Source organism: Peromyscus californicus, unplaced genomic scaffold (assembly GCF_007827085.1).
Source record: "Peromyscus californicus insignis strain IS unplaced genomic scaffold, ASM782708v3 Scaffold_1__1_contigs__length_55948999, whole genome shotgun sequence".
Taxonomy (NCBI): domain Eukaryota; kingdom Metazoa; phylum Chordata; class Mammalia; order Rodentia; family Cricetidae; genus Peromyscus; species Peromyscus californicus.
The window spans coordinates 33,450,202-33,463,175 of NW_026294492.1; the positions used below are offsets into that span (position 1 = coordinate 33,450,202).

General features: G+C 45.2%; 1 protein-coding gene across 7 annotated transcripts in view; it reads left to right on the forward strand.

The window, feature by feature from the left end:
• Window positions 1–12,974, forward strand: part of Mta3 (metastasis associated 1 family member 3) — a 126,826-nt gene that overhangs the window by 74,998 nt on the left and 38,854 nt on the right. For all 7 annotated transcript variants that reach the window (XM_052746422.1, XM_052746425.1, XM_052746418.1 and 4 more), the window contains exons 9-11: window positions 3,369–3,557; window positions 9,056–9,130; window positions 11,567–11,625. In XM_052746422.1, the coding sequence (XP_052602382.1) occupies window positions 3,369–3,557; window positions 9,056–9,130; window positions 11,567–11,625 (323 nt within the window). The remainder of the gene's footprint in view (window positions 1–3,368; window positions 3,558–9,055; window positions 9,131–11,566; window positions 11,626–12,974) is intronic.

Below are 12,974 nucleotides of genomic sequence, written 5' to 3' on the forward strand. Positions count from 1 at the left end.
AAACTCCCCTGCCAAGATTTCCTTGTCAGTCTCTCTCCTAAAATACTTCTATTTGTCATTTCCATCTGTTATGAATGAGATGAAATATGACAACACCTTTGCTTTTTGGCAGAGGGAACAGCTTGTGCTCGGTTCTGATTTTCAAAATTTAGATTTGAATGGGTCTTGCAGCGTGTGCTCGTATCTATTGGAGAGATGTGGTCTTTGCAAAGTATTTATCTGAGGCAAGATTGGGTTGTTTTCTGCTTAGTTTTCAAATCCGTTTTTAATTTTGAGTTGGGATATGTGTGCAGTTTATCTCATGCATTGAGTGACCTTCATGGTCTCATCCATCCGTGTAAAACCACCACTAGGTGTAGATACAGTGTAGTGTCCCCAGAGTCCCCTTATGTCTTCCCAGTCTGATTCTGGAACTCGGGAGAAGGCGCACACCACTGAATTTGTGTGGTCTCTGAAATATTTGTTATTTTCTATACTGAACGTTGTTTTCTTAAGCTACGTTCTTTTACTTAAAGCTTTTGAAGAGTGCAGTCAGACCTCACAAAAGTCCACTCAAAAGCAACGTCTGCATGTCTCAGAAAGATGAGGTTAATAGGGCCTTAAGAGAGAGAGAACCCTCTGCCTTCCGTCATAAAATCCCCCCTACAAGTTCAGCGGTGCTCATGGAATGTCCGTTCATACCGACGGCACTGCCCTCTCCACCAGGCTACGGTTCACCTACTGGAGACGAGTCTCATGGCGTTAATGCTGGCTGGAGCTGATTGGTGGCCAGGAAGCGGTCCTGCAGTCTCAGAAGCTGGGTGCAGTCAGTGGACATCCGTGCACACATGGCTTGTGCTGTGGTTTATAACGTGGGCTTCTTCTGATTTAACGGTTGATGCGCTGTCGCCCGAGACAAACACATTTAATTCTATGGCATTTTGGCTTCAGAGCACCAGTTAGTTATAAAAATTGCTTTTATCTTTTGAGGAATTCCAGCTTCACAATGAATTTGCATAAGTTTTTAGAGGGGGCTGTTAAGGATCAAGCCTGGGCCTCAAGCAAGTCTGGCACTGAGCTATGCTTAAGCCCTTGTATAATTATTGACTTTGTTGTTTTTCTTTTGTTTTGTTTCAGATAGGTCTAATATATTCAAAGATAACAATGACTTCCTTATCCTCTTACCTCCACATCCCAAGTGGTGGGTGTGGCTTTTGATTACTACCTAGTCTTTTAGTTTTTTGTTTGCTTGTTTGTTTGTTTTTTAATTACCTGTTGTCAATTTAGGACATTACAAAGTAACAGTTTATGGCCCTATCCTTAGTTGAAAGGATCCCTAAATACAATTGATCCTTCTGTTTTTATAATGAGATAGTCAAAAAGAGAACTCAGATTTGGAGATACAGGAAACAGCTATATCACAGGGTCTTTTTGGTGAGGTTAGCTGGAGAATCAGATTGATTGCTTGTGAAACTTGGCAGGGTGTGAGCGGGAGGCAACAGCAGGGCCAGCGTTCTGACGCCGCTGTGCGACCGGGAGAGCTTCTCTCAGAGTGCTGTCCCCTGACAGCCAACCAAGTTTAGTTGTGACGGCCAAGGGAAGCCGATAATGACATCCACTGACATCACCCACGCTGTGACGGCCAAGGGAAGCCGGTAATGACATTTTCTCTTCGGCTTTTGTTTGGTGGAATCCAGAGATTTGTTTTAAAGTTAATGCCAAACCTTGTTCAACCAGTTACTAAACAGATGTGTACTGGTTGCTGCCTTCGGCTTCGTCAACAAATTCAGTTTCTTTGCCCATATTGGCCATGTCGGTTAATGTCTCACAGTGTAAATGCATCCTTGCTGTATTGTAGGCTCTCACTGGCTGGCTGGCTTCAAATACGTAATCCTCCCGCCTCACTCCTGAGTGTACTAGGATTACAGACATGTACTACCATGCCCAGCTGTAAATATATTCTTAATTAATTAATTGTTGTTGTTTGGTTTTCTTGAGACAGGGTTTCACTGTGTAGCCCTGGCTGTCCTGAAACTCGCTCTGTAGACCAGACTGGCCTTGAACTCAGAGATCCGCCTGCCTCTGCCTCCTGAGTGCTGGATTAAAAGAGTGTTCCCTCACATCCTGCCCATTTGTGAAGTTTTAATATAATTTAATTTAATTTAATGATTGACACAATGTGATGGTGTATAAGAGGCAAGGCTTGGCATTCATGTGCTCTGAAGCTGTGTGTGTGCACGCGCATACACACACACACACACACACACACACACACACACACACACACACACACACAAACACTGCCCTATTCTGCGGTTTTCTTGGTATGTATAAACGTTAGTGCACATGTATAAAGACTCTTTCTCTTCAGTCGAAAGATTATCAAAGTTCTCAGAGCTTGAGGTTTTATACCCACTGCTGACTGGGGAGTGAGTAGGGTGCTGGGAATCAAGTCCGGCACTGGTGTGTGCCGGGAAAGTACACCGCCACACCCTCCTGACCTAAAGAGCTGATCACGTCCTGATCTCTTTCCTCTTTTCAAGTCACTCTTCCTTAGACTATACAGACGCCCACACTGCCCGAGCTGCCCTAAGCTGCCTGTTCTTGGTCTCCCCAAAGTCCCAACCAAGTTATGTTTGAACATGGACTTGTAATCTTGTTTGTTTTATGTTTAATATGGATATGTATTCTTTGTACTTATTTTGTGTGTATATGTATGTGTGTGAGTATGTGTGTGTCGTGGTGTGCATGTGGAGCCCAGAGGACAACTTTTGGGAGTCGATTCTTTCCTACCACGTGGGTAGGGGAATTGAACTCAGGTTGTCTGGCTTGGCAGCAAGCACCTTTACTCGTGCTGAACCATCTTGTTGGCCCAAATATATAATTTGGCTTTATATATGATGCTCTATTCTGCTTTTTCTTTCCATCTCTTGTTCTTATTAATGGTACATTATTCTCTAACCTGAACCAATGCTTTTAATGCAATGCTTTTTTTCTCTCACACATAGTATGTTTTTCCTTGGTCGGGGAGGAGTATTCCAGTGTTCCACACTAACTGAAGTGATTTGGGTGTTTTTAAGTAAATGAAATCTTGAAGTCAAATTGATTGTGTTCTTGGTTGAATATTTTGAGCATTTGGATCTTCCTGGTTGTTGCCATTCTAAATGGATGTATTTTTAAAACACCTTAGCATTCTCTTACCAATTAACATTCTCTTAAAGCAGTTACTTGATGGGGTTTGGCTGTTTCGTTTTGCTATTTGAAAGGGAATGCTAAGGACACTGTTAATTCTGCATATCCTGCCCGCACTCAGTGCTCCAGATCCCGATGACCTGCAGGCAGGTATACGCGCCCACTTATCATTTCCTGTCCGTTCTTCTGCTCTCCAGTTCCATGCCATGGATACGCTGTACAGGCACGGCTATGACCTGAGCAGTGCCATAAGTGTTCTGGTGCCACTTGGAGGGCCGGTCCTGTGCCGAGATGAGATGGAGGAGTGGTCGGCCTCCGAAGCCAGCTTATTCGAAGAAGCACTGGAAAAATATGGCAAAGATTTCAACGATATCCGTCAGGACTTTGTAAGTGGAAAACCATGAATAAACCGTTGGGACAGGAATATTGTTTTATCTATTTACTAATTAGTAAGTCACCAATTTACTAATCCTACACATTTAGCATGCCTGTGACATAAGTTTTGGTTGGTGCCAGGGATCAAAGCAAGGGCCTTTAGAATGTGTTCTGCTGCTGAACCACACTCTCAGCCCGACAGTAATCTTATTTGCTTAAAATAGAATGAAGGGCCACTTATAAAGGAAGTAATTGACATTTGCTTTGTATTGTGACTATGACTGCGGGTGAGGAGTCCTGAGCTCCTGGAATACACCTTGGTTGCATGATTTACCCTCTGCAGCATTCTGATTCCGAAGTAGAAATATTGACAGTTCTGAGCATTTGTGCTAAATATAACAGTCCGTGTGTGCTCTCTCTGCCTCTTTTAAACTTCCTCTAGTTACATTACCAATCATTGATGTTCTTGTAATTTAGGTGTGACCCTGACCAAGCAGAAGAGCTGGATGTGTTGTCCAGGTCCCATCCATCTTTGACTCTTAATGATACTCAGTGTTCTACTTAGTATTCCTTTTCAGATTCTTTGAGAAATTGTGTATTCAAGTTGAACACACACTGAGAAGTAATGACCACGCCTAACACGTTTACTCACAACCGTCAGTTGTGCGTGGGTGTGAGTGTGTGCGTGCATGCGTGGGTGCGTGCTGGGGAAGACCTGCTTTTAAGTTTTCAGTACTGGAGAGCAAACTCAAGCACTCCATCACTGACCGATAACCCCAGGCCCATTCACGCCTTCTTTGTCAGAGTTTTGCTGAGTTGCACAGGCTTACCTTGAACTTGTGATCTTCTGCCCCAGCGTTTGGAGTAGCTGTCACTGTAACTGCACAGCCGCCCCCAAGTGTCTTGTTTTCTTTAGTTAAATTTATTCTCTTTGCAAAAGAAGTTTTGATTGAGATTTTTGCAAATTACTTTCTATAATAACTGTCCTTCATCTTGAGTGTAAAAATAGGTTTGTTTGTTTTTGTTTGTTTGTTTATGGTAGGGACTCATTATGTAACCCTGGCTGGTCTTGAACCTGTGTCTGCCTCCTGAGCGTTGGGATTACAGTTTATACCACTGTACTTGCCTAAGGATACACTCCTTGACTAGCATACATAGATATGGTACCCTGCCTTTCACTTTGTTGAATATCTCTTGAATTAGTTCTAAATCAAAATTTTTCCTTATCAATATGGATTGATACATTAAATTTCAGGCACAGTACTTGTAAGTTTTTGTTACCAATGAGATCTGTTCCGACAAAACCTCAGTCACACCTAGATTGTTATGTGCTGTAATACTAAATTCTAAAATCAGGCCAGTGACACGTCTCTGTAATCCTGGAAGATCTTAAATTCAAGGCCAGCCGAGGGATCACACTTTATTAAAGGTTTACAGTTAGGTGGTCATAGCAGTACAGTGTTATTGATATAAAAGTTATGAGCATAATAAAGCTAAAAGTGCAAGCTCAAAAATCTCCCAAAGAGCCTCTTCTAGGGCCAAGGCACTTACTGCCCAACATTACAACCTGAGATCCGTGCCCTGAACCCACACTGTGGAAGGGGAAACTGTCCTTAGGTGCGTGTACCCACGCCCATACTAAATACATAAATAAGTGGTTTTGTTTGTTTATTATAAAGAACAAAATTGAGAGCCAAATATGGTGGGGTACATGTTTGTAAAACCAGCACTTGGGAGGCAGAGGCAGGAGGACCCGGAAGCTCAAGGCCATGGTCATCTACATAGCGAGTTTGAGAGGAGTCTGGGCTATATGAGACCCTCTATCCACAGCAATGACAGAAATCCACATTGTCATAATGATAAAGTGAGCGCTTTTTCCTGTTTCTTTTTGTGTTCTGGTGATAGCTCAGAGTTCGGTGCTTATATGTCCTATACGTTAATCCTGGCAGGGATCTCGCCCTTAGACGGCTTGTTTCCGGCAGTGCCCGCGGCTCCCTAATGGTGCACGCTCCTCTCTTATTACCGTTATATGGCGTTCCTTTTGGAGCAGACCCTTCCCTGACGTCAGCAGCGTCGTCCTTGTAGATTGGCATATATGTGGCAAAAGGAGCACTCAAGTGTTTTCTAGAAGGTCTGGAGAACACACAGGGGGATGGATGTCTTTTCTCTGCCCTCCCTGTGGTTGCCATTTGTGAATTGCCAGGCCTCACCGAGGATCAAAACTAAGGCAAGATTTAACTTTTGACCTGGAAGACTCTACCAGATTGCAAGCTGAGGTTCTAGGTCAGCTAAAAAATTCCACAAGATGCAGTTGGCAGGGCAGAGCTATGAGACCCCACACTTCCTAAGCAAAGTCCAGAACACCAGGGCTAAAGCCAGGGGATCATAAGACCGGGTGCTTGGCCAGACTGACCTCTGTGCCTCAGCTTCCCCCCAAATGGCGGCCACCTCCCTGATTCTCAGTTCCCAGGCCCCACACAGCTCCTGGTGCTCCCAGTCTGGCAAGACATAGCTCCATTGTCCCCAGCGGCTTCCAGACAGGCTCGACAGTCTATGATGCTAACACATAGCCTCAGTGGCCACAGGCCCACACTTCAAATCTGTTGACTGCATGCTACAGAGTCCACATACCAAGAGCCATGCATCAGCCCTACCTCTCTTTTTTACTTGATGAAGTTCCCCACATATTCCCTACAACCCTGCATATTGTCCTCCTTTCCAGCCTGTATCGTCAGTGCTAATTTGGGGGGATAGAGATGTACTCGTGTGTAGCCTACACAAGGTTCTGCGTTGTTCCCTGTACCCCACAGCCATGAAAGTGCACTGTATTAATACAGTTATCTTAAAGTCTTATTTGGATTTTCTAGCATTTGGGATAGGGCCGAGGCCTGTCTGTTGGATACTTAATTCCTTGAAAATGAGAGTCATTTATTGTCTAGCTTTTTGTGTTTTGTTTTTTGTCTGTTTGGTTGGTTTTTTTTTTTAAGGTGCAGAGTTACCTTGTACAAACAGTAGCAGACCGAGTTTAACAGTGTTTATTGCTCAAATGAGCATGTCTGGTCTGTTCAGGTCTTTGGGGTGGGGTGGGTGCTGACTCCATTCAGCTGTCCCAGGTTTGGGGCTTACTGCTGGGTTTCCATCATGTGCCGGTGTACATGTTAGCCATCTCCACAGCTCTGTGTCTCACAGGACCTCAACGACCTGAGTTCCCTGCTTCTGCTAGACATTTTCCTCACATGCCAGGAAGGTTTCCCGACCCGGCTAGCTCTCCTAGCATCCCCCACCCCTGTTCCCACTGCTCACCTAATGGGTTTTACTGCCCAGTTAGCTTGCAGGATTATTCCAACAAGCCCATCATACCCGCCCGTGGGACCCTTCTGCGGTATCCCGGTGACACCTTATCCTTTTGATCCATTTCCATGACTTCGCTGGCTGCTCCATTTTCAGGTGCAATTCTCACATCCTCCAGGCTGTGCGCACACGTGACTGAGCCAGTTCATCTGTTTGGTCTGTTGCCTTTTGTTATATCTTGCTTATTTAGCCAATTGTAGTGTTTGGGGGCAGTGATGATACAAGGTGATCTGGACCACAAGACTCTCTTTTTATTATTTATTTTTATTCTGTGTATATGAGTGTTTGGTCTGCATGTATGTCTGTGCAGCACATGCATGCCTGATGCCCATAGAGGTCAGAAGAGGCCATTGGATCCCCCAGGACTGGTAGTACAGGAGGTTGTGAGCTACCATGTGGGTACTGGGGACTGAACCAGAGTCGTCCGAAAGAACAGCAAATGTTTCTCTCCAGCCTCCTTCTTTTTGTTATTTTTGAAAGAAGGTCTCATGTAGTCCAGGCTGGCCTCAAACTTGATCTCCTGCCTCAGAATTTAAGGCTGGGATTACAGGCAAGTACCAGCACGCTCCGCTTTCCTGGAGTAGTTTTCCTTCCGTTCAGGTGGTGAGTGTAATGTGCTTAGATGGTTCGCTGGGTCATTGCTGGGGTTGCAGTGTTGCGGCAATGTGATTCTGATAGGCACCCTCCCCTAGACGGTGACCTCTTGGTGAGTCTGTGTCACGGGAGCTCTCCTGAAGCCATCAGTAAGGTTGAGAGAGGTGACACTGAATCATTGCCTGCCACTAACCGTGGTTGAAAGGAGCTGGTGCTGGGCGTGGCCTGTGTGGGCTTCAATGAATTGGATGAAGGACAGCATATGGTAGTTGGCTTCCTTTTCTCAGGTTTCCAGATAAGTGCCTGTCAGATCCTTGTTTTTCAACAAGACAGAATAGCTCTTAGCTTGCTTACAAACCATGCCATTGCTGACCTGGGGCCCTGCTGAAGGTGTCTTTCACGGTCTTTCAGACAACTCCATTAGATGAACGCATTGGGTTTAAAAACCAAAGATCCTGAACAGCTACTTGCGTTAGCTGCAGTTCAAGCTAGCGGCTATGCCGTGATCCCTCAAAGAAACCACGTTTGTAACTACTGTTAAAATCCGCCACCCGGATCAACTGAAAACGCCGCCTTTCTCTAAAATCCTTGGTTTCTCTTTAGAACAAACAAGTAAGCAAATTAGCCGGGGGAGGTGGTAGGGCGGCCCGGATGCTGTCAGGCAGGTCCCCGGCAGCCCCAGTTCTAAGGAGTCCAGGGGTACGATTTTAAGTGGTTACTCCTTATGGTGTGCTGGGAGTCAGAGGGCTGAGTTACCTTTACAAAACCAGCCACAGCTCAAGGTGACCTATCAACCCTTCCTGCCACCGTGGAGGCCTGGCACTCCATTCGTCTTGATCATAAAACCTTATCCACGGAAGGCTGCAGGGAGTGTGTTCTTTGCTCTAGGCCTCAGGAGTAGGATTTTTTAAATACTATGGAAAACAGCAAAGGCAAGCTTACTTTTTCAATAGGAAACAAGATGAGCTATGTCCTTTCCCCACCCCCCCCCCCCAAAAGATGTAGCCTGTTGTTTTATTTATAATAAACAAAACAGAGTTGTCTGGAAAGGGTTGAGAAATATTACGCCAGAGACCAAAAGACACCCAGTTGCGATGACCTCTTTGGAAGTTGGAGTAACTCGGCCCTCGAACTGTTTAAATAATATTCCTGAAATTATGCATCGGAGGTGATGATTCAGCTCAGGGCTGAGCAGTTGCCTAGCATGCAAAAGGCCCATTTTAATTAGTTAATTAATCGTGCTTCAGTCCCTCCCGTAACTGCTTCACGGGGCTAGAAACTTTCCTGAGTAAGTCAGGAGATATTCCCAGCGATGAGGTTTATAATTTTTTATCAAACTGATGCGAAATGGAATGCATGCATTGGATTGGATCTCTTATTAGATATAGCGTATACTTTTTGCTAAGAATTAATTATTTTTGTTTATTTTTGCAAAAGTTTTTTCTTTTTTTTCTAGAATGAGCCTAATATGCAGACCCTTGCTACGTCATTTGAAAGAAGCGGTTGTGAAGGGAAACCCTTTGTGCCATAGGTCGTTTTCATTATCCTCTTAAATGTCTTTCAGCTCCCGTGGAAGTCCTTGACCAGCATCATTGAATATTATTACATGTGGAAAACTACTGACAGATACGTGCAGCAGGTAACCCTGCCCCACCCGCACCCTTGCATCACAGCTGGTACCAACCCCGAACCCGCCTCACCTTCCCCAGCCTGCTTTAAATTCCACCGTTTCGTGCCTTTAGGGTGTTGATGTTTTCATCTCGATAGTTCACTGTTCTCAGCGTTCGTTTTCGTGACGACTTGGGAATGGTGATAGAGAGAGACGTGGCTAGAGAGAGAGGCCTTGTTTCCCTTCTGTGACTGGGCCTCCATCTCTGCAACAAGTGGGGTTTACTAGAAATACAGCCCTGTCATGAACCCCTTGGACGATATGTTCTTCTGGATGGAGAATTGAGCCTGGGGCCATCAGCCTTACAAATTCAGATATGGCTATGCTTTCTGAACCCTCCTTAAGTGACATTTTTGTGGATCGGTTCCACAAGCTCTAGCGCCCCTCCCCACTCCCCCCACCCCGTTTGAGGTCCCCTCTCCAAATGGTAGGGAGCACACCTAGGGCCTTGTATGTGGTAGGTAGGCACCCTGCCACTGAGCTACATGCCCAGTCCTCCCCTGACCTTTTGACCTTAATTGTAAGACATTTGTTGTCATTTTGAGACAGGGTCTCACTGGTTAGCTCAGGCTGGATAACTCAGGCTGGGTAGCTCAGACTGGGTAGCTCTGGCTGGGTAGCTCAGGCTGGGTAGCTCAGGCTGGGTAGCTCAGGCTGGGTAGCTCTGGCTGGGTAGCTCAGGCTGGGTAGCCCAGGCTGGGTAGCTCTGGCTGGGTAGCTCAGGCTGGGTAGCCCTGACTGGGTAGCTCAGGCTGGGTAGCCCTGGCTGTTCCTAAACTTGAGTTCCTCCTGCTTCGGCCTCCAGAGGGCTGGGATTGCAGGTGTGTGCCACCAAGCCTGGGTATGGTAGCTTTAGTCTTTGTAAATTGATGCTTTCTGCTCCAAAGTCATTCAACAGTAGAGAACTATCTAATTGTTGAATTTTTTCCAAGTGTCCTAAATTCATGTAGCTCTTAGTTACTTATTTTGAAAAAAATCTACCTTTGGGGAAAGGCATGTTTCTGAAATGGCCTCAGTGAGTGCCTGTTTTAGATTCCCGCAGTCACATGCAGAACAAGGCTAAGATTAAAAACAGACAGCATTTGCCTACGTGTGCGAGCGGCGCCGTGGCAGGTACTGGATGCGGTACCCATGCATTTGAAGGCCGGCTCTCAAGTGCCAGGAGTTGCCGTGGTCGTGAATAGTGAATAGGAGTCTACAGCGTACTGAACAGTTCCCAGTGCCAACACCATATGTAATCCAGAAAGTGCGTGTTTGAAACAACTGTGATACAAACCTGTGCCGTTCAAGTCAGGAAGTGTCCCCAGAAGAAGGCACAGGCGCGGCCCTAAGGACGGTTAAAAGATGATTTTCCCGAAATGTTGACTCCAGGTCAAGTTTCGAGTTGCCCCTGGACATTTTTGTTTTCATCTGGTTGGGCAACTGGAGGGTGGGTTTGTAGTCTCTCTGGGGACAGTGACCGGGCACTGTTCCCCGTTTCTGTTGGCTTTTATTTTTACATTGATCAGGATCTAGAGCTGACGACGTATTCTCCTTCCCACTCTTTCCCTGCATTTGGCCCCTGGTGGGCTTCAGTACAGCGTTCTGTGAGTTCAGCCAAGGTGTAAAGTTACTACAGAGCCAGGTGTAGAGGTGCACACCTGTAATCTCCACACTTGGGAGTTTGAGGAAAGGCTGGACAACACAGTAGTGAGTTCCAGGTCAGTCTAGCTACAAAGCCAAACCCTGTCTCAGAACTCACAGTTACTACGTATGGTTCATCGTTTGAGGGTAAAACTTTATTGAATTTTATTTAGAATAACTCCAGTCACTTCCTCTTGCATGGATTTTAGAAACTATCTAAAATACTTAATTTTTCTAAAAGCAAAGTTTTTGTTTTTTGTTTGTTTGTTTGGAGTGTGTGTGTGTGTGTGTGTATGTGTGTGCTGGTGATGGGACAGTATATGTGCGCATATTCCTGCTAGAAAGACAAGAACTAAAATAGTAAACTGCATTTGCTAAAGTAAGGATGGTGGTTGTTAATGTCCTCTGAGAGCTGACATGAGGCCCAATGGTAGAGCATGTGCTTAGCATGTGTGAGGCCCCAGGTTCAGTCACACACACACACACACACACACACACACACACACACACACACACACACACAAGTACTCTTTAGTTCCCTCATAGAAGATCGCGAAGTGGGGCTTTTTATTGCTTTACTTTAAGAATCTATGTGTGCTTACAGTTCTGTAGTTTAGAAGCTAATGATGTTCTTACGTTACTGAAGCTTTAGAACGTGTATATGAGAGAACTCTTAAGAATGAATTGTGCTGTAATGTTTCTGTTCTTGTGTTTTTAAGGCTATGGGATGTTAATAAATAGTATGCATTTCATGTAAAATGTTTTGTCCATCTTTCAAATTAGAAACGTCTAAAAGCAGCAGAAGCCGAGAGCAAGCTGAAACAAGTGTATATCCCAACTTAGTAAGTAACTGCTCTTATGGAATATCTACCCCGCTCCCAATCCTGTCCTTCCAAACATGCCATTCACTCAACGCGGCAAACCTGAATTTCTTCGTGTGTCTTACCTTTCTCCTCCTCCTCAAAGCCCCGAAGTTGTTTTCTATTGTCCCACGGCAATGACTTTGGAAAGAAAAGAATGGGTGACAGGACCCAGAGTAGCCCAGCAGAAGGGTCAGAGGTCAGCGAGGCCGCCTGTTGTTCTTGTATTAAGTGTCAGATTTCCCAGCGAGAGAAGCAAGCTCTGCTCCATAGAGGTGGCACTCTGGATGCCTCTGCGCTGCAGGAGGAGTGCTGCTTGGTTCCTGTGCATCCCCCTCTGAGGTGTAGTGCTTGGGCGGCTCCTTGAGGACTTACACTGTTGCCTTTGTAAACTGTCAGTGGGTTTTGATGGTTTCCCGGGCCCAGCATTCTCCCTCTGTCTTTTGGCCTTACAGGTGAAATGTCAGTTTCGTGGTTTATTCGCTGTTTTACGTGCATCGCCCTCTTCTGTTGTGGAAGTCTTAGATTTGGTCACTCAAATTTACCACAGCTGTCTCCCTGCTGCCCCGAGATTGTTTGAGCTAAATACAGCCATTTTGTATAGGTTTTTCTTTGCCGGAGTTGGGTATATTGCATGATACTTGTTTTTACGTATTGGAGGCATCATGGACAATAAATTGTGATCCTTCATAATAATCTTTTACCTTAAGATGTGTATACATAAACAACTGGTTTAGTTGTTATTTTTTTGTTGGTTTTTCTTTGGTTTGTGTGGAGAGATTGTTTTTTTAAGATGTGGTCTCACTATGTAGCCCTGGCTGTCCTGGAATTCACTATGTAGACCAGGCTGGCCTCAGACTCAGAGACCCACCTGCCTCTGCCTCCCAAGCACCTAGATCAAGGGTGTGCGCTACTACGCTTGACTTTGGTTTACTTTTTTAAAACTGGAATTTACTCATCCCATAATTATCCTTATTTCTTCTGCAGGGTCTTTTTGAGGTCCTTTAAAATTATATATTTAATTTACGAATTCTAAATGTGTCATTCCACAAAGAGAACACTGACTCAAAGTATGAGCTTCTTGTGAAGCAGCCTTCCCATGCCTCACAGTGCTGACACCTCAGAGAGAGCATCCAGCCTACTGAGACTCAGTGGCCCAATGATTGTATTCAGCTTTCATTGGCTTTGGTGTCTTTATCCGAGTCAGGGACCCAACACTAGTCAGGATAAAATCTCAGCTGTCACCTGTTGGCTGTAGATAAGTTTCACTGGCGCACAGGCCTGTTTGTTACGTATTGTCCAAAACTGCTTTTGCACTACAGGCGCAGGAT